Below are 22541 nucleotides of genomic sequence, written 5' to 3'. Positions count from 1 at the left end.
CCCCAAAATCATATGCAACTGGGAGAAAAGGCCGATATGAAGGTTTTCAGACCCTATGATTCCATTTAAGTATGAAGCAGGTAAAAGTGATCTAATCTCTTAAATGTCAGAATAGTTGTAAAGTTCTTACCAAAATTCCTGACCTACAAATAGATTCAAGAAAACTATAGTCTTAGGAATAGAGACTTGGAGTATAGAGGGTTTCTAGCTGACCCACAACATTAGGTTTCATTCATATACATACATATATATATATATAATTTTCTTTATTGACTTTTGGCTGTGTTGGGTCTTCACTGTTGCATGGGCATTTCTCTAGTTGCAGAGAGCAGGGTCTACTCTCTAGTTGCAGTGCTCAGGTTTCTCATTGCAGTGGCTTCTCTTGTTGTGGAGCTCAAGCTCTAGGGTGTTCAGGCTTCATTCACTGCAGCATGTGAGCTCAGTGAGCTCCGACTCCTTACCACTGAGCCACCAGAGAAGCTCAACAGTCTGGTTTTTTTTTTATCCACTCATTGCCTACAGAGATGTGGTCATTCCCGAGACTCCACTAGGCTGTGTACTTATAACCTGTGCATATGTTTTTAACTTAAAATAAAATCTATTGCAATAAATAGATTTTAAAGAAACTGGGGAAAAGCTATTTCTTTGAATGTTGGATCTGCTGATTGTGTCTGTAGAGGATAAGCCTGAGAGAGATACAGGTCCTGATCATGAGCCCAACAACGAACATCAGACAATAACAACATGGCTGCCTATAATGAGTCACTGATTTTATAATTCAGAAGAGTGGTATCCCAGATCTTTGCTCTTTGTGTTCATCTGTTGCTTCATTCGGCAAGTCTATGCACTGGGAATTGATATACACCAGCTTATACCTGGTAGGCTACAGTCCATAGTGTCGCTAAGAGTTGGAGATGACTGAGCAACTTCGCTTTCACTTTTCATTTTCATGCATTGGAGAAGGAAGTGGCAACCCACTCCAGTGTTCTTGCCTGGAGAATCCCAGGCATGGGGGAGCCTGGTGGGCTGCTGTCTATGGGGTTGCACAGAGTCGGACACGACTGAAGTGACTTAGCAGCAGCAGCAGCAGCTTATATAAGGTCCAGCAAAGGAATAAGAAACCTCCACTCCTTTGGAGCTTTTCCGTTCTACCCAACTCTAGTTCCTGGGGAGGATCATGATGACTGGAGACACATAAGAGGCAGGAGGTGCCCATGGACATATCCTGCCGGGTCTGTGAGGATAGAAAATTGGATATATCACTGAAGACATGCTTTAACTAACAACTACCAGTGTCATGGGGATGATTTAAAGAGAATGGCCAAGAAGCGACTGTATATGCGTGCTTGAGGATCAAATGTGTGGATCTCAACCTTTAGGAAGAGATAATGGTAAAGGAAGAAAATGCTAGGATTCCTCCTGTAGTCTGAAATGAGCAGACCCTTTTTTACAAATCCCCTGAGGCCATTCTGCCAGTTGTTGGTGACTGGTGTTTTGTCTTCAGAATGAGAGGATCCTGTTTTGGAACATGTGCTGTGGGCTACAGTCTTCAGATCAATGGAAATCCCATATTTGCCTTGACAGATATTTACTTGAGAGGTTCATGGTCTCAAGTAAATATTAAGAGGCTTCACAGAGTTGAATATGTAACCGTTAAATAGCGCTTATGATGGATGCATCACTATCGTACTACATCACATGAAGCGTTTTCTTTGATTTTTGTACCTGCCAGAGGTACATTATTTTCCTGAGGGCATTATTTCCAGCATTAACCATGGACTATATCTTAACATTCATAATTAAAAAGTAATCTTTTCCTTAAATGTTACTTCTCTAACTTGAGTAAGGAAAGCATCTCTCCACAGCTGTTAGACCTCGAATGTTTTCAAAGGAGATAATCACTGTATCTAGTAAATGTATCATATTCCTAGAGCTTGATTTAAAAAAACATTTTTATCCAGAAACAAAGTCATATTCTCAATGTGTGCAGAGGGTTAGGAAATTGTTACTGTACTGTCCTGGCTTCCCTGGTGGCTCAGCAGTAAAGAATCCGCCTGCAATGAGAGAGACGTGGGTTCAATGCCTGGGTTGGGAAGATCCCCTGGAGGAGGAAATGGCAACTCACTCCAGTATTCTTGCCTGGAAAATTCCATGGACAGAGGCGGCTGATAGACTATGGTCCATAGAGTCTTAAAGAGTCAGACATGACTGAAGTGACTGAGCATGCATGCACAGTGCTATCCTACTCTGTATTATAGGCAAAAAGGCATTATAAACCTACCTCTAATTATAAGGAAAAATTAATCTTTAAACCCTGTAAAGTAATGCAAAGGTGGCTCAGTGGTAAAGAATCCACCTGTAATGCAGGAGATGCAGGTTCGATCCCTGGGTTAGGAAAATTCTCTGGAGAAGGAATGGCAGCCCACTCCAATATTCTTGCCTGGAAAATTCCATGGACAGAGGAATCTGGTGGGCTATAGTCCATGGGGCCACCAAGAGTTGGACACAACTGAGCCTGCAAGCATGCATGCAAGGTAACATCAAAATGATTTCAAAACAAAAAGCCTTAAGACCTTAAAAAAATGATTCTTCATCCTCACTGTGATGATTCAACATTGATCACCCACAGTGAAGATTTCATTCAACGACACCAGGAGGCATGAGGCAGGGTTTAGAATCCTCATATCTCTTTACAAGCTCAGCTCATACCTATAGTCTTATTCTGCTTCCCTGTCTAGCTTTGCCACTGAATCTGTTTTTACACCCCAAATCCCTTTTCCAGACATGAACACTTACAGACTTCTTTCCATAAACTCTGTCTCTTGGGCTGAAATAGAAAATACTCGCCTGACTCCTCTCCACTGCCAGGATGGTGGGCTCAGGGTGAAGGTCATGACAGCCAGGATGTGAGTGGGAGGGAGGCGGTCAGACCCTGAGATATAGGTTTATGTTCTGTGACCTCATCTTCCCTCAGAATGCAGTTATCATTTCATTTAAAGTGGTAATAACAGGACATGCTTGAGGCGCTAATGATCTTTCTGAAAAACTTTTTTTGAGTTGCTAATTACCAAAACCAATTATGACTTTCTGGTGAGTATCTCGAAAGAGACCAGTGATGTGTTTGGGAAGAGGCTTGTAATTTTTCATGATCCCTGATGGCACAGAAGGTCACCTGTGGAAGGAGGAGTCATGCTGATGTCTGAGTGATTAGTAGTGAGTTATGTGTGTCTCAGGATTGCCTGATTCCCTGAGAAGCTCTTCCACTAAAAATCTAGTTCATCCTTCATCTTTGGACTTCTAAGCTGCACTACTATTAGACTTGGATTCAGACGTAGCACAAGAAGAATATCTGGGATAGGAATAAAAGGAAGAACATGCATGATGCTACTTTTTCATTTGTATAGTTAGAAACAGGTTAATTTGAGACTTCGCCAGTGGTACAGTGAATAAGGATCTGCCTGCCAATGCAGGGGGATATCGGTTCAAGCCCTAGTCTGGGAAGATCCTACTTGGTGTAGGGCAACTAAGCTGGGGCGCCACAACTATAAGCCTGTGCTCTGGACCCTGGGAGCTGCAACCAGAGAAGCCACCACGATAAGAAGGCCATGAAGTGCAACGAAGACCCAGCGCAACAACCAAATTAAATAATTTAATTTGGAAATGGAAATACAGAAAAGTTTCTAAGAGACGGTACTTAACAGATATGGTACTTTTCTGTTGAAGTTGGTCATATGCAACCCATATAATCTACTTTTCATGATTTTGTTTTAAAACCACTTCTTAAAAATCAGCAGTTCAAAGGGAAATGCCAGTAAGGCATTTTCCTTACTGGTACTGGGTCTGAAGATGTGAACGTTAATTTAAAGATGTTTTATTATAATGCCCTCAAGCACAAAACAAGACCGGGAGCTGACTGTGGCTCAGAAAATAAACTCCTTATTGCCAAACTGGACTTAAGTTGAATAAAGTAGGGAAAACCACTAGACCATTCAGGTATGACCTAAGTGAAATCCCAAATGATTATGCAGTGGAAGTGACAAATAGATTCAAGGGATTAGATCTGATAGATAGAAAGCCTGAAGAACTATGGACAGAGGTTCGTGACATTGTACAGGAGCCAATGTTCAAGACCATCCCCAAGAAAAAGAAATGGAAAAAGACAAAATGGTTGTCTGAGGAAGCCTTACAAATAGCTGAGAAAAGAAGAGAAGTGAACAGCAAAGAGAAAAGGAAAGATATACCCATTTGAACGCAGAGTTCCAAAGAATAGCAAGGAGCAATAAGAAAGCTTTCCTCAGTGATCAGTGCAAAGAAATAGAGCAAAACAGTAGAATTGAGGAAAACAGTAGAATTGGAAAGACTAGAGATCTTTTCAAGAAAATTAGAGATACCAAGGGAATATCTGGACACAACTGAACGACTGAACTGAAGGGAACATCTTATGCAAAGATGGGCACAATAAAGGACAGAAATGGTATCGATCTAACAGAAGCAAGAGATATTAAGAAGAGGTGGCAAGAATACACAGAAGAACTATACAAAAAAGATCTTCATGACCCAGATAACCACAATGGTGTAATCACTCACTTAGAGCCAGACATTCTGGAATGTGAAGTCAAGTAGGAATTAGGAACCATGACTACAAACAAAGCTAGTGGAGGTGATGGAATGCCAGTTGAGCTATTTCAAATCCTAAAAGATAATGCTGTGAAAGTGCTACATTCAATATGCCAGCAAATTTGGAAGACAGCAGTGGGCACAGAACTGGAAAAGATCAGTTTTAATTCCAATCCCAAAGAAAGGCAATGCTAAAGAATGCTCAAAGTACTGCACAATTGCACTCATCTCACATGCTAGCAGAGCAATGTTCAAAACTTTTCAAACCAGGCTTCAACATGATGTGAACTGTGAATTTCCAGATCTTCAAGCTGCATTTAGAAAAGGCAAAGGAACCAGAGATCAAATTGTCAACATCAATTGGATCATCAAAAAAGCAACAGAGTTCCAGAAAAACATCTACTTCTGTTTTATTGACTACACCAAAGCCTTCCACTGTGGGAATCACAACAAACTGTGGAAAATCCTTGAAGAGATGGCAGTACCAGACCTCCTGACCTGCCTCCTGCAAAATCTGAATGCAGGTTAAGAAGCAATAGTTAGAACTGGACATGGAACAACAGACTGGTTCCAAATCAGGAAAGGAGTACTTCAAGGCTGTGTATTGTCACCCTGCTTATTTAACTTATATGCAGAATATATCATGTGACATGCCAGGCTGGATGAAGCACAAGCTGGAATCAAGATCTCCGGGAGAAATATCAATAACCTCAGATACGCCAATGACACCACCTTTAAGGCAGAAAGTGAAGAAGAACTACAGAGCCTCTTAATGAAAGTGAAAGAGGAGAGTGAAAAAGTTGGCTTAACACTCAATGTTCAAAAAATGAAGATCATGGCATCCGGTCCCATCACTTCATGGCAAATAGATGGGGAAACAGTGACAGACTATGTCCTTGGGCTTCAAAATCACTGCAGATGGTGACTGCAGCCATGAAATTAAAAGATTCTTGCTCCTTGGAAGAAAAGCTATGACCAACTTAGACAGCATATTAAAAAGCAGAGACATTACTTTGCTGACAGAGGTCCATCTAGTCAAAGCTATGGTTTTCCAGTAGTCATGTATAGATGTGAGAGTTGGACTATAAACAGAGCTGAGCATGGAAGAATTGATGCTTTTGAACTGTGGTGATGGAGAAGACTCTTGAGAGTCCCTTGGACTGTAAGGAGATCCAACCAGTCGATCCTAAAGGAAATCAGTCGTAATATTCATTGGAAGGACTGATGCTGAAGCTGAAACTCGAATACTTTGGCCACCTGTTGTAAAGAACTGACTCATTTGAAAAGACCCTGATGCTGGGAAAGATTGAAGGCAGGAAGAGAAGGGGACAACAGAGGATGAGATGGTTGGATGGCATCTCCGACTCGATGGATATGAGTTTGAGCAAGCTTTGGGAGTTGGTGATAGACAGAGAAGCCTGGCCTGCTTCAGTCTGTGGGGTCGCAAAGAGTTAGACATGACTGAGTGACAGAGCTGACTGACTGATGTTAACAATGACATTAAGTGCATATAGGGATATACCACAGAAAACAGAGCATTTTGAAAAGCATCCTTTATAAACAAAAGCACAAGGATCAGGTGGTATAACAGATTGTTTTTACGATTCTTTTAAACTCAGACAAGCCAGTGCTGCTTTCTCAACTCAACAGCATTGGATTGTTACCAGAGGTCTTTACACTTGTGCTGAAATTTCATTAAGGAGCACTCATTGGTTACGAGATTGATGAAGACACTTAAAGTAAGAAACTCCATCACTGCTTCGGATTTTCCAACAGACACACCCACAGTCTGAACAAGGTCTACTCAATAGTTCCCACGTGTGTTTTTGGTCCCGCTGGGAAGTTAAAGGTAACACAGTTCACACAAAAGCACATCCACTTCTGACTCCAGCTGCAAGTGTGGGCTTTCCCAAACCCATGCCCATTTCGGTAATACTCTTGAAGGACTCAGAACTAACTGGCGCTCTTCTCCTCACAGTTATGGTTTATTATATGGAAAGATATAGATTAGCACCAGACAAGGAAGAGATGCAAGGGGTACAGCAGCCCAGGACAAGACCAGACCGCTCATTGTTCTCTGCAGACGTCATCTCCTGGTCTCTGGCCACAGCTCTCAGCAAAATGCAGCATCTGTATTTAGTACATTTACTATAAGCTTCACAAGACAGACGGCAATAGTATCTCTGAATGTGCTAACATTTGAAGAGCCAGTATGAGGTAAATAGAGATTTAATGAGATTTTAAGGAGACAGTGACTCCATCCTACAAGCTATTACATACATTTTCACAGATTTCTACTAATTCAAGTTTTCTTTCCCCCTTGCTCATTCTTCACCACATGACCCTCTGCTTCCAAGTTAGTGAATGCAATCATATCTGGCCACACATACTCCAAACACAAACATACACATACATAGTCTGACACGCACGTGTTTGCACTCAAATATATACTTAACCACCCCATACTCCACACTCATCCCACACTCACAAAAGCTCATGACACGTGGAACCACACTCACATTATTGCACACTCTTCACTCACACAGCAACATAAAAGACACAATCCCACTCACTTTCACAGAATCATTTATTCAGTCATCAAGAGGGTTATTATGTCCACCATGTGTTTGTATAAGGTAAGGCTGCATCTTTTCTGGGGAGTGAAGGCCAGAAAAAGGGCAGAAACATATGCACTTTACCCTCTGTCCCTCCTGTCAAAGGACTCAAGGATAATATATTAGACATGCATCTTTTAAAAATTTCTGAGAGCTTTGCCTCTTGAGGTGGGGAGTATGGTACAAACTCTGGAATGCCTGTGGGTATGACTGGGAGTGGGTGTAATGGAGAGAGAAAAGCAAGAGGACATGGGGGGCAGGTGAGAGGGTAAGGTGAGGGCAAGAGATTCTGGGGTGCAGAGTACAGGAGGAAAGGGGGTGCAGGAGTAAACAGCACATGGATTTGAAGGCTGCAGTAGGTTTCAAGTCCACTGCGGGATTTAAGGGAACTCAGAGGTTAAGCAAAAATGTTAAGCTAAAACGTTAAGGGCACATCACATATTTGCACTGTGGGGAATAAGGGTTACAGGAGGGATGAGAACATAAAAGAGATTCCACTAAAGACATAGCTTATATTGGGTGGTGTGTTCATTTTTACAATTCTAATCCCCCAAACCATGAATCTGGTATATCTTTCCACCTGTTTGTGTTGTAATTTCTTTCCTCAGTGTCTTACAGGTTTCCAAGCACATGTCTTTTACTTCCTTTCTTACTTTCTGAGGAAATGGATGCTTTTACTATATTTTTAAAGCATTTTACTAGCTTTGAACATGGTTGATTTACCACCTTTACCAATGGGATTTTTCCTTTAGTAATGTTCATGCTTCTAGTGTGGCCTTTTTTTCTGCTTAGAGAAGTCCCTCTAACATTTCTTTTACAGCTGGTTTCATAGTGCTGAGTTCTTAACTTTTGCTTGTCTGTAAAACTTTTTACCTCTCCATCAAATCTAAACAAAAGCCTTGCTGAGTACTCTTGGTTACAGATATTGGTTGGGTCAAAAAGTTCATTTGGGTTTTTCCATAGGATCCTACAGAAAAACTCAAATGAACTTCTTGGCCAATCCACTATTTTCCTTTCATCTTTTAAGTAATACTGTTCCACACCCATTGACCTGCAGAGTTTTTGCTGAAAAGTCAATTGATAGCCTTACAGGTGTTCCTTGTAGGTAACTTGTTCCTTTTCTCTTGCTGTTTTTGATATTCTTTATTTTTAAAGAGTTACTTTATAGTACAAGGAAATATATTCAGTATCTTGTAATAACCTAAAGTGGCATATAATCTGAAGAAAAAACCCAAGTCAGTTTGCTGTACACTGAGGCTAACACACTATTGTAAATCAACTATACCTCTAAAAACAGAGAGAGAGAGAGAGTGGAGGCTCTACTTCCCACAGCCTTCTGGCTCTCCTGAAAGAAAGCCCTGCTGGATTTTAAAGCTAAATGTTCTGGGTGCTCATCTTCTCCGTGTTAGAGCTCCATGTAGGCTCAGAACCCTCACCCCTTGAGGAGAATCTCTGTAGTTGTCTTATTCTCCTGTATGTAGGTCACGCACCCAGTGCTACATTTCTTGACTATACAGAGATTCCAACCTTCCTACCTGTCTTGTTGTGGATCCTTCTACATTTCTTGAGTTGTAGCAAACCTTTTCTGGTAGCTTCCAGTTTTCCTCATCAATATTTGCTCTGTATAGAGTTGTAACTTTGGTGTGTCCATGAGAAGTGAAGAGCTCACAGTTTTCTTGCTCCACCATTTTGGAGCAGTCGCCTGGGGTATGCTTGGTATAGCAGGCCTCCCCGCCCCCTCCCCCCCCCCCCCCCTGCTAACTAAAACAGATTTTTCTGGTTTAGGAAGGTGAGTTGATTATACTCATCTGAACTTTAGAAGTCAAATAGAGATAACTGAAAGATAAGAGATTGAAAACAGGAGGGGGACTCAACTTGCCAATGCAGGCATGGTAGATGGAGAGAATTCAAACGTAAGTCTATTAAAGGAAACAAATTCTACCAACAATATGAATCAGACTGGAAGCAATTCTTATTTAGGTTCCACTTCAAAAATCTCTTTAGACACTGAAAGTGAAGGAATGAATGAATTGGCAACTGTGCACTGTGGAAATACATACAATTCACATATATCACATAATAGTAGGGAATTTTCTTATTTCTTATCCAAGCAAAGTAGAGCCTGTGTACACTGGAGTCACAGCTCATGAGCAGAAAGGAACTGGCAGTAGGGAAGCATGCTGCTATGATTAGTCTTGTTCACAAGGAAACAGTTCAGATGATCAAAAAGAGCCACAACAAGTTGAAAAATGGAGGAAAGAGTATAAAAATAGACAAAAGTGCTCACCAGGAGAAGGATGGTTTTGGTAGCTCTGGACTCAGGGAAGGACCTGGGGAAGGTGTTGGTCCCCCGAATGCGTTGGATTCACTGCTTATGTCTGTACAGGATGAGAACCATGGAGCCGCCAGCCCAGAGCGTGAGCCCTGAACATCAAACATCAGGAAATAATAGCGACACTGCAGACAATGCCTCTCTGAGGGTTCTGTCATGATGAACAGCAGAATAGTATCCGAAATCTCTTTCCTCTGTGATGCTTTTGTCACTCCATTTGCCAGTTATATGGAAAGGAAAAATGACATTTACCAGCATTTGCAGGATCCAACACAGGAAAAGAGAGAGAACCACGTACTTGGGAGCTATTACTTTCAGCACTGCCCACCTGGAGCTCCAGGAACTGATTGTGATCACCTGAAAGACACTCAAGAGGCAGATGCTACTGATGGACACTCCCCTCCCCACTCTGCAGAAAGAAGAGAAGTTTGCAGCCAAAATCACTGCGCATATGCTTCCACCCAAACACTGCCATTGTCTGGGGGACCCCTTTACAAAGGAGGATCAAGGAGTTGGCCACAGTCAGGTGCTCAAGGATCAAATCTGTGGACTTTAACCTGGAGCCAGTGAAGTGAAGGATGATATGATGGCAAAAGAGTGAGAAATTCCCCAGGATTCCAGCTACCGTCTGAGTTAAGATGATTATGCCTATTGCCAACTTGCTGCTGCCCATTCTGTCAGTTCACAGACAGATACTTGTCTTGTGAGTTAGAATATCCTGCCTGGGAACATGAGGTGTGGGTTACATACACAGTGTCAGCTGGTATCTCATATTCTCCACTTAACATTAGTTCCCACTTGGAAACTAGCAGTTTATAAACAGTTGCATGTATGATATTTAAAGAGCTCCTGCTGCTAAGTCGCTTCAGTCATGTCCGACTCTGTACGAGCCCATAGACGGCAGCCCACCAGGCTCCCCTGTCCCTGGGATTCTCCAGGCCAAGAACACTGGAGTGGGTTGCCATTTCCTTCTCCAATTTAAAGAGCACTAATACATAAAAGTAATCACTGCAGGCTCTACACGTGATCAGTTCTTCATTCTTCAAAATCTATGAGCCAGACACTTATTTGACCTTAATGATACAGAGAAAGGTAAGATAACCACAAAGCGGTTGAGTGTTTGTCAAAATCTACTTTTAGGACAGACTGAGGACTTGAAACCCACTGGACTGGTAAAAAAAAAGTGCTTCGATCCCCTATTTCTGCCAAAAAGTTAATTACCTGTGCTCATATGAATCCAGATTTATATTTAGCTTTTTTTCACAACTTGTTCTTTGATTTTAGACTGGTACTATTTTATAATTTCCATTATAAGAAGATTCCAGTTTTGTAAAGTTTTATTCTGGAGGGCACTATGTAGTGTGACTGAGGCTTTAGCTGTCTTAGTATATGTACATGTGCTGCTGCCGTGAGAATCTGGCAGAAACCTGCCCAAGACAAGGTAATGTCATGAAAATGAGAATGGCTCAGAATTAAGATGCAAACAGGAAGATGCTTTGCTTTTATTTCAGAAAAGCAGTGATAATAGCATGTATCCAAGAAATTGTTAAATAGTCACATGTAATGCCATAAACTGTGGGACATAAAATACTCATGCATGATTAATTAGTGTAAGGAGTTACTAAATTATTATTTTCAGGTGATACAATTATCTATTTGTAATAGAAAATATGACAATGAATTAGGATTTGCAAATAATATTAACATACCAGAGATATATACAAATCAAAACCTGCAAGGCATGTATTTTTATGCATTTTATAAATGAAAACACCACATATTTAGATTGATATTAAGATACTTTTTAAATGGGCAGAAACGATATGATATATGACTGAGAGTTGCTCCCTGAAACTCAGCATTATTATGTGAACTTTCCTTAACATTTCATAATATTGAGTGAAGACAGCCTCACCATAATCAGTGGACTCAGGATTTTTTCAGTGAGGACACAATTACTGTTTCCATTAACATCCAGAGTCAGAGAAAACATTTTCCTTCAAGCTGTTTCCATTTGGATACACTTTCTGCACAGGATAACATTTTTTGCAGACTCGTCATACTCTTTATTGCCACCCCGGAGTTATTATTGCTATACCTTTACTCACCCTGAACATTGAGTCTATGTTTCCCCTACGGTAGATTCAAGAGGGAATTTATTTTACATCTACAGTTTTAAGCACCTTAAACAATCAGGTTTCGTTTTTCACTTGGACCAAACCACAACAGTCACTGTCAGTGAGGATTCAGTTAAACTGCCTGAGATGGTTTAGGATTAGGACCCCATCTCTCTTTATCAGTTCAGCTCATACTTCACAATATTCCCATGTTCCCACCTGAAGTTGGCACTGAATCCAGTTACTACACAGAAGACTGTGCCTTTCTGATATAATTGCTTACTCAGCATCCTGATCTGCCTTTCTTGTATGGACTCTGCCTCTCAGACTGAAATAGAACATTGTTACCTGGCACCTTCCTGCTCCCAGGAGAGTGGGCTCCCTGATGGTCATTATACCCAGTATGTGTGTAGGAGGGGGGCAGCCAGACCCTGATATATAGGTTTGTGATGCTGTGTCTTCCCTGCTCCTCCCATCAGAGCTGCAATTATCATTTCACCTGCAGCAGCAATGGGAGTGCAGGCCTGGGATCTGAGAACATTTCTGGAACCTTTTCTCTCAGTTGTTAGTTACTGGAAACAATTACAAGTTTCTAGTTAGCACCTTTAGGAGACTAAAGAAATGTTTCCAAAGCCTTTTTATTTTCCCTGACCACTAATGCCAGACAGGGTCTTGCATGGAAGAGTATAAGAAATACTGAAATACACACATGATTGAGGTAACTACTTGGGTCTCTCTGGACTCTTCACTTCCATGAGATGTTTCTCAACAGTCCACTAATCTGAACCATCAGTTAAAGTGTAGGTGGAGAAATGGAATGAGTCCAATCACCTGGGAGGTAAATTCAAAGAGATAAAAGGGAAAGGAGGAACATGGGAGAACTCATTATATGAATCATTAGCACAAATAAAATCAATTGATTTAGACTCATTTTAACAATTTCATGGCAATTATGAAGGAAATCTTGTCAGAAAATACACTTTATTATTATTTCATTCTGTTGGTGATAAGAATGGGATGCAGAATAAATGCATAGAAACAAAGAGAGGGTTTGAAAAGAGTGGCTCTTAAATAAAATCATCTAGATCTGATGGCTCAATAGTCTGAGCAATTACTTAATTCAGGAGGATCAAACATAGAGACTAAATAAAATACTACTAAAAACTAGTAGATCAATGGGAAATCAAAAGAAAATCAGAAATTACCTTGAAGCAAATAAAAACAAACTTTAAAAATCGAGAAATACAGCCATTAAAAACAATACATTTGAATCAGTTCTAATGAGATGGATGAAGCTGGAGCCGATTATACAGAGTGAAGTAAGCCAGAAAGAAAAACACCAATACAGTATACTAACACATATATATGGAATTTAAAAAGATGGTAATGATAATCCTGTATGCAAAACAACAAAAGAAACACAGACGTATAGAACAGACTTTTGGACTCTGAGGGAGAGGGAGAGGGTGGGATGATTTGGGAGAATGGCATTGAAACATGTATACAATCATGTAAGAAACGAATCGCCAGTCTAGGTTCAATACAGGATACAGGATGCTTGGGGCTGGTGCATGGGGATGATCCAGAGAGATGATATGGGGTGGAAGGTGGGAAGGGGGTTCAGGTTGGGAACTCATGTACACCCGTGGTGGATTCATGTCAATGTATGGCAAAACCGATACAGTATTGTAAAGTAAAATAAAGTAAAAATAAAAATTTAAAAAATAAATAGATAAACTCAAAAAAAGGAAGAAAAAAATAATAAAAATCGAAAAATAGAAAAGGCAATTCTAAGAGAAACTGAGAACGATAAAAGCCTACATGAAGAAACAAGAAAAATTTCAAATAAACAACCTAACTCACCATCTAAAGAAATTATAAAAGGAGTTACATAAAATGTCAAAGATAGGAGACAGAGGAAATGATATAAATCAAAGAGCATTTTAAAAATCAGAAATTAAAACACCAACAGAACAAGTCAATGAAACCAAGAGGTAGTTTTTTGAAAAGATATATACAGCTGATAAGCCTTTAGCTGGAGTTCATTTAAAAAAAGAGAGAGAGAGAGAGAGAGAGAGAGAGAGAGAGAGAGAGAGAGAGAGAGAGAGAACCTGGAACTTCCCTGGTGGTGCTGCAGTTAAGACTTCACCTCCTAGTGCAAGGGGTGCAGGTTTGATCCCTGGAAAGGGAGCCAAGATCCCACATCCCTTGCGGACAAAAAGCAAAATGTGAAACAAGCAATATTGTAACAGAATCAATAAATACTTTAAAAATGGTCCACATTAAAAAAAAGAAAAAGAAAATAGGTACATGTACTGTTTTGCATTAGACTTCTCACATTTCTTATGTTGTTTGTGAATTTAAAGTTTGCATAATGTTGTGCAACACTCATTAGAATTGCTGTATGAGAATTTCATGTTAGGAATATCGAATAATGTCATGAGTCCACTATTATAAGGAGTGATTCTAGAAAAATGGAATTTAAGGGAGAGTTTTGCATTGGTTCCTGGGTTTTGGGAAATGGCTTTTGATTCTGAAGCCCTTCCGTTGTGACTCAGCTGGTAAAGAATCTGCCCACAATGTGGAGACCTGGGTTCAGTCCCTGGGTTGGGAAGATCCCCTGGAGAAGGGAAAAGGTAACCAATCCAGTATTCTGGCCTGGAGAATTCCATAGACTAAGTCCATGAGGTCACAAAGAGTTGGACACGACTGAGCGATTTTCACTTCACTTCACTTCGAATCTGATTAGAAGTGAAGACACTAATGAGTTCATTTCCAGCAGTAAAGAGCATGGAGAGTCCATGCCCCAATTCAGCAGTACAGACTCCCAACACATCTGCATGGGATACACCCCATCACCTCTTAGATAAGTATCTGAGTGACTCTGCTTACAATACTTTCGAACATTTGGGAGAAACTGATGAATGTATTAACATTGGCTGCTTGCTCCTAATGTTGCTGGACTAAGAGATGAATGAAGAGTTTGAGCTCAGGGATTGGAATGCCCCATTCCAGCACCATATATAGAACCCCAAGGCTTCTATGTGTGCCCTGAAGGAGACCCTTACCCTCTCCCACCCTTTAGCTGAGATTGCTGAAAATCAAGCAGAGAATCGCACCCTCTTGTTATGTATTACAAAGGATAACTCAGGAGAAAAATTGTGGGGTTCACACAATTATGTATCGAGAATTATGTCAAGTTGGGTTGTTTAAAGAAGATTTTATTTTAGAATAGTTTTAGATTTTCCAAAATGGCAAGACTATACAGAGTCTCCTTATATTTCACATTCAATTGGTGACTCTGAAATCTTGTATGTGTCAAGTTGTTTAATTAATGAACAAATAGTAATTAATTTGTGCTAACTAAAGTCAATACTTTATTCATATTTTCTCAGTTTCTCTTTTATATCCATTTTCTTTTCCAAGAATTGATCCAGATACCAACTGTCGCGTTGTAGTCATCTCTCCCTAGTCTCCTCTTTGCTGTGACAATTAATCAGACATTCCTCAGGTTTAATGATGGTGACAGATTTGAGAAGCACTAGTCTTGCATTTTCTGGAATGACTTTAACTGAGATTAATGTGACATTTTTTTTTTGCATTTCTTTTCCATGGGGATGGTCTGGATCCCTGTCTCCTGTACAATGTCGTGAACCGCCATCCATAGTTCATCAGGCACTCTATCAGATCTAGTTCCTTAAATCTATTTCTTACATTCACTGTATAATCATAAGGGATTTTATTTAGGTCATACCTGAATGGTCTAGTGGTTTTCCCTACTTTCTTCAATTTAAGTCTGAATTTGGCAATAAGGAGTTCATGATCTGAGCCACAGTCAGCTCCCAGGCTTGTTTTTGCTGACTGTATAGAGCTTCTCCATCTTTAGCTGCAAAGAATATAAACAGTCTGATTTTGGTGTTGACCATCTGGTGATGTCTTGGTCGTGAAAGATCTTTTTTGTACAGTTCTTCTGTGTATTCTTGTCACCTCTTCTTAATATCTTCTGCTTCTGTTAGGCCCATATTATTTCTGTCCTTTATCGAGCCCATCTTTGCATGAAATGTTCCCTTGGTATCTCTAATTTTCTTGAAGAGATCTCTAGTCTTTCCCATTCTGTTGTTTTTCTCTATTTCTTTGCATTGATTGCTGAGGAAGGCTTTCTTTTCTCTCCTTGCTATTCTTTGGAACTCTGCATTCAGATGCTTATATCTTTCCTTTTATCCTTCACTTTTTGCTTCTCTTCTTTTCACAGCTATCATGACCAAGATAATCACGATGGTGTGATCACTCACCTAGAGCCAGACATCCTGGAATGTAAAGTCAAGTGGGCCTTAGAAAGCATCACTACGAAAAAAGCTAGTGGAGGTGATGGAATTTCAGTTGAGCTATTTCAAACCCTGAAAGATGATGCTGTAAAAGTGCTGCACTCGATATGTCAGCAAATTTGGAAAACTCAGCAGTGGCCACAGGACTGAAAAAGATCAGTCTTCATTCCAATCCCAAAGGAAGGCAATGCCAAAGAATGCTCAAACTACTGCACAATTGCACTCATCTCACATGCTAGTAAAGTAATGCACAAAATTCTCCAAGCCAGGCTTCAGCAATACATGAACTGTGAATTTCCACATGTTCAAGCTGGTTTTAGAAAAGGCAGAGGAAAAAGCATCTATTTCTGCTTTATTGACTATGCCAAAGCCTTTGACTGTGTGGATCACAATAAATTGTGGAAAATTCTGAAAGAGATGGGAGTACCAGACCACCTGACCTGCCTCTTGAGAAACCTATATGCAGGTCAGGAAGCAACAGTTAGAACTGGACATCTTACAACAGACTGGTTCCAATAGGAGAAGGAGTACATAAAGGCTGTATATCATCACCCTGCTTATTTAACTTCTATGCAGAGTACATCATGAGAAACGCTGGGCTGGAAGAAACACAAGCTGAAATCAAGATTGCTGGGAGAAATATCAATAACCTCAGATATGCAGATGACACCAGCCTTATGGCAGAAAGTGAAGAGGAACTAAAAAGCCTCTTGATGAAAGTGAAAGAGGAGAGTGAAAAAGTTGGCTTAAAGCTCAACATTCAGAAAACGAAGATCATGGCATCCAGTCCCATCACTTCATGGGAAATAGATGGGAAAACAGTGGAAACAGTGTCAGACTTTATTTTGGGGGGCTCCAAAATCACTGCAGATGGTGACTGCAGCCATGAAATTAAAAGATGCTTACTCCTTGGAAGCAAAGTTATAACCAACCTAGATAGCATATTCAAAAGCAGAGACATTACTTTGCCAACAAACGTCCATCTAGTCAAAGCTATGGTTTTTCCAGTAGTCATGTATGGATGTGAGAGTTGGACTGTGAAGAATGCTGAGCACCAAAGAATTGATGCTTTTGAACTGTGGTGTTGGAGAAGACTCTTGAGAGTCCCTTGGACTGCAAGGAGATCCAACCAGTCCATTCTAAAGGAGATCAGTCCTGGGATTTCTTTGGAAGGTATGATGCTAAAGCTGAAATTCCAGTACTTTGGTCACCTCATGTGAAGAGTTGACTCATTGGAAAAGACTCTGATGCTGGGAGGGATGGGGGGCAGGCAGAGAAGGGGACGACAGAGGATGAGATGGCTGGATGGCATCACTGATTCGATGGACGTGAATTTGGATGAATTCTGGGAGTTGGTGATGGACAGGGAGGCCTGGTGTGCTGCAGTTCATGAGGTCGCAAAGAGTTGGACATGACTGAGCGACTGAACTGAACTGAACTGAATGTGACATTTCTTTCATGATTATACTTGGGTTCTGTGTTTTGGGGAGGAAGACTGCAGAGGTATAAGAGCCATTTTCATTTCATCATGTCAAGGGTCCATACAACCAACATGACTTATCACTGTTGATATTAACCTGGGTCTCCAGGATGAGGTAGGGGCCTCTGATTTGCTCATCAAATGTTATTTTTGTCCCTTTTCATGGTGAACTCATTGAAAGTAAGACACTATGCCACACTTAAGCATGGGATGTGATTTTCCACTTTTTTCATATAAACTTTTAACACAATTATGGAAAATCTTTCTGAAAAGGAATTCTGTTTCCTCAAATACATTATTTATTCAGTTGTATTTCATTTCAGTTTTCACTGGTACACATTAATTTTTATACTTTGAGTTATAACCCAAAATCACTTTCTTAAAAAATCAAATTGTCCATCTTGGTGATTGGCAGTTCTTTTAGGTGACTTCTGTGTGTCTCTGATATAGCCCATCATTATGGTTCTTCTTACTTCTTATTTAAAGCATTTCCTGTTTTCTACTATTTAATATAGGATTCTCAGGGAAATATATATATATATATATATATCCTAGCCCCAGGTTCAGCCATTATTTCACAAAGCAACAGCTGCTCTTATTAGTGAATGGTGTGATGAACCACAGTATGCACTGTACATGTGGTCATGGCCACTGGTGTCTGAAAGGTGGGGTTGTACACAGGTAGTCCAGGGGACAGAATATCCATTCAAATATGATATTTCTCAAATTTCAAGTCTGACAGAATTTACCCTCCTTGGATTTTACCTGCCTTGGACAGGTGAGTTGCTTCTTCTTTCTGATTTCCTGTTTTGAGAAAGAGAATATCCATCCTATTCAGTCACACCATTGGAATTTGGTAAGCATATTACGTATCTGCTTTCAAAAAAAAAGACAACGACAATGGAGGAAACAAGCTCTTTGATTTCAGACTATACTACAGAGCTACAGTCACCAAAATAGTATCAAACTGGCACAAAAATAGACACATAAATAATTGGAATAGAATAGAGAGGCCAGAAATAAACCCATGTGCTATTGGTCAATTAATCTATGGCAAATAAGCCCTACCACTGAGGGCTGGTGGCCCTCCCTCTTGAGGATTTTCTCCTTCCAGGACCTTCTCTCCTCCCATTCCATGCTTGTTATAAAGACCTTAATACACCTCCTTTGTGAATGAGCACGAAATAGACTAAATCTCACCACACAAACTTGGATGGAATAATATATAATGGAGATATATATATATATAATGGAGAAAACATAGTTTCTTCAAAAGTGATGCTGGGAAACTCGACAGCTATGTACACGTAAGACAATAAAATTATTTCAATATTTTGTGCACTTTAAATTTACATAATGCTATATATCAAATACATTTTAATTTTAAAAATCAGCTGACATAGTTCATCTATTGTTTTAAAAATATTGGAATATTCTTTTGTTTTTGTGTTTCTTTTTGGAAAGTACATTTCACTTCAATCTGGTCATTTCGGCATGAAAGTATTTAAATGTTTTAATCTCAGTTCCAAACAACATATTTCTAACAAGTACTACCACCTCTCTAGGCATGTTTTCTATAAACTCATAATGGACTGCCAAAGTCTCTACTGAAGGAGATGGATTTTAAATTCCAACTCCCCACCAAGTCACTCTTTATTCTGTGAGGACATTAACTTGTTCTGTTTCATTAATGACTATTGCACATGTAACCCACAGTCATGCATACCCTTCTCTATAAGTTCATGCCTGTATAACTTTAGGAAACATACTGTAGCAGACTGAAAACTACACACCTGAGTATATGCAGATTGTTTCAAGACTTGAGTTTATTATCACATAAATTCTGAATTCATTTTCTGAAAGTATTATAAAAATTAAATCATATAATTCTTTACAAGATAACTATATGTCATGACAATACTATTACAATTGTTTATTTTGAAGGAGATGCTCAGCATGTCATGTTTACGATTCTCTTGAGATTCAAAATTTTAGCTAGATCTCTGAGGAGAATCCATAAAGAAAGTTGACCACTGAAGAACTGATAATTTGCACTGTGGTGTTGCAAAAACTCTAGAGTCCCTTGGACTGCAAGGAGATCCAACCAGTCAATTCTAAAGGAAATCAATCCTGAATATTCATTAGAAGGACTGATGCTGAAGCTCCAATACTTTGGCCACCTGATGCGAAGAAATGACTCATTAGAAAAGACCCTGAGGCTGGGAAAGATTTACGGCAGGAAAAGAGGATGATAGAGGAAGAGATGGTTGGATGGTATCATTGACTCAATGGACATGAGTCTGAGCAAACTCCAGGAGATGTTAAAGGACAGGGAAGCCTGGCGTGTTGCAGTCCATGGGGTTGCAAAGAGTCAGACATGACTGAATGTCTGAACAACAACTGAGGTGAATTAATGAATGGTGAACTGTACACTTCAGAAATACACCCAATTCACACATTTCTCATAATAGTAGGGGACTTTGTATTCCTTATCCAGGCAAAATAGAGCCTGTGTACATTATAGTCACAGCTCATGAGCAGAAAGGGAGTGACAGTTGGGACATACAAAGCCAAGATTACCGTGATGTTCACAAGGAACCAGCTGGGATAATCAAAACGAGCCATCATGAGTTGAAAAATGGAGGAAAGATTATAAAAATAGACAAAAGTGCTCACCAGGAGAAGGATGGTTTTGGTAGTTCTGGTCTCAGGGGAGAATTTGGTGGGGCTATGGGTCCTACGAATGTGTTGGACACGATGCTTATGTCTGTACAGGCTGAAAACCATGAAGCTGCTGGCCCAGAGCATGAGCCCCAAACATAGAACATCAGGGAGTGATAGCAGTGCTGCAGACAATGACTGTTGGATTTTGTCAGGATGAATAGAACAGTATCCAAAATCCTTCTTGTTTGCGTTGTTTTTGTCATTCCATTTGCCATTTATATGTAGAGGAAAAATGAAATTTACCAGCATTTGCAGGATCCAATACAGGAAAACAGAGGGAACGATGTGCTTAGGAGTTTTAACTTTCAGCGCTGCACACCTGGAGCTCCATGGACTGATCGTGACCACCTGAAAGACACTCAAGAGGCAGATGCTACCGATGGACACTCCCCTCCCCACTCTGTGCAAAAAGAAGAGAAGTTTGCAGCCAAAATCACTGCGGATATGCTTCCATCCAAACACTGCCATTGTCTGGGGGACCCCTTTACAGAGGAGGACCAAGGAGTTGGCCACAATCAGGTGGTTAAGAATCAGATCCGTGGACCTTAACCTGGAGCCAGTGAAGTGAAGGATGATATGATGGCAAAGGAGTGAGAAATTCCCCAAGATTCCAACCACCATCTGCATTAAGAAGATAACGCCTATTGTTAAATCAATACTGGCCATCCTCTCGGTTCACAGTCACTGATATTTGTCTTGTGAGTTACAATGTCCTGCATGGGAACATGAGGTGTGGGTTACACACATCATGTCAGCTGAAATCCAGTATTCTCCATTTACCCTTAGTTCCCACTAAGAAACCTTTACTTTATGTTCTTCAGTTACCAGCAGCTTTAAACAGTTGCATATATGATATTTAAAGAGCATTACTATATAAAATTAAAAGCTGTAGGTTCTACACATGAACACATCATGCTTCAACAATCTATGAGCCAGGCACTTATGTGACATTAATGATACAGAGGAGGGTGACATAAGCACAGAGAGGTTGAATATTTGTCAAAATCTGCTCTTGGACAGAGTGAGGACTTGAAACCCACTGGACTGGTAAAGATAGTTCATTGAACCCCGACTTTGCCAAAAAGTTAGTTAACTGTTCATATAATAATTCAGATATATATTTAGTTTTGTTTTCAGAACTTGTTCTTTGATATTTGACTGCTGCTATTTCATAACTTTTATTAGAGGCAAGCCATTTTGTATTATAAATGAGGCTTCAGGTGTCTTAGTATATGTACATGTACTGCTACCTGCCAGGAGAATATGGGAGGAGCCTGCCCCAGGACCAGGTAATGTCATGAAGATGAGGATGGCTCAGAATTAGGATGGGAACAGGAAGTCTTTTGCTTTTATTTCAGAAAAGCAGTTATAATGCAAGTACTCCAGAAACTGTTAAATAATTCCATATAAAGTCATTAACTTGGGACATAAAATAGTCATGCATGATGAAGTAGTACAAAAGGAAAAAGTAAATTATTATTATTTTCCAGTGATACAGATATCTATTCATTAATAGCAGAGTTAATTGAATCTATGGCAATGAATTAGGCTTTTCAAATGATATTAACATACCAGAGATATATACAAATCAGCACCTGCAAGGGATCTATTCTTATGCATTTCATAAATTAAAATATGAGTCTTTTAGATTCATATTAAAGTACCTTTTAAATGGGCAAAAACAATACGATATATGACTGAGAGCTGAGGCCTAAAACTTGGCATTATGTGAAGTTTCCTTAACTGCTCATTTCATAGCATGAAGAGTGAAGACAGCCTCACCATAATCAATGGACTCTGGATGTTTTCAGTGAGGACACAATTACTGTCTCCATTAATATCCAGAGTCAGAGAAAACATTTCCCTTCAAGCCATTTCCAGTTGCATTCACTTTCTGTACAGGATTACATGATTTTTGCAGACTCACCATACTGTTTATTACCACCCTGGAGTTATTCTTGTGGCCCCTCTAGTCATCCTGAACATTTAGTCTATGATTCCCCTGAGGCAGACTCAAGAGAAAATTGATTTTATATCTACATTTTTAAACACCTCAAAAAAATCAGGTTTTGTTACCACTTGGACTGAATCACAACAGCCACTGTCAGTGAGGATTAAATTAAACTACAGGAGGAGCCAGCAGGGATTGGTTTAGGGTGAGGACCCCATCTCTCTTTGCCATCTCGACTCATAATTCAGGATTTTACTACCTTAAGCATAGTGTTGGCACTGAATCCAGTGACTACACAGAAGACTGCCCCTTTCTGATATGATCACTCAGCATCTTGATCTGCCTCTCTTTCACAGACTCTGCCCTCTCAGACTGAAATA

At 40.0% G+C, this 22541-nt stretch overlaps 2 protein-coding genes across 2 annotated transcripts in view; both read right to left on the bottom strand.

Moving 5' to 3' along the window:
* Positions 1-22541, bottom strand: part of LOC128063521 (zinc finger protein 350) — a 442658-nt gene that overhangs the window by 155409 nt on the left and 264708 nt on the right. The gene's annotated exons all lie outside the window — the stretch shown is intronic.
* Positions 19938-20876, bottom strand: LOC128063535 (vomeronasal type-1 receptor 4-like). Its single transcript, XM_052656312.1, has one exon. The coding sequence runs from the start codon at positions 20874-20876 to the stop codon at positions 19938-19940; it is 939 nt and encodes a 312-aa protein (XP_052512272.1).

The sequence above is a fragment of the Budorcas taxicolor genome, chromosome 18 (genome assembly GCF_023091745.1).
Source record: "Budorcas taxicolor isolate Tak-1 chromosome 18, Takin1.1, whole genome shotgun sequence".
NCBI lineage: Eukaryota > Metazoa > Chordata > Mammalia > Artiodactyla > Bovidae > Budorcas > Budorcas taxicolor.
The sequence above is the reverse complement of the archived record's forward strand: the minus strand, read 5'-3'. Positions and strand labels throughout refer to the sequence as shown.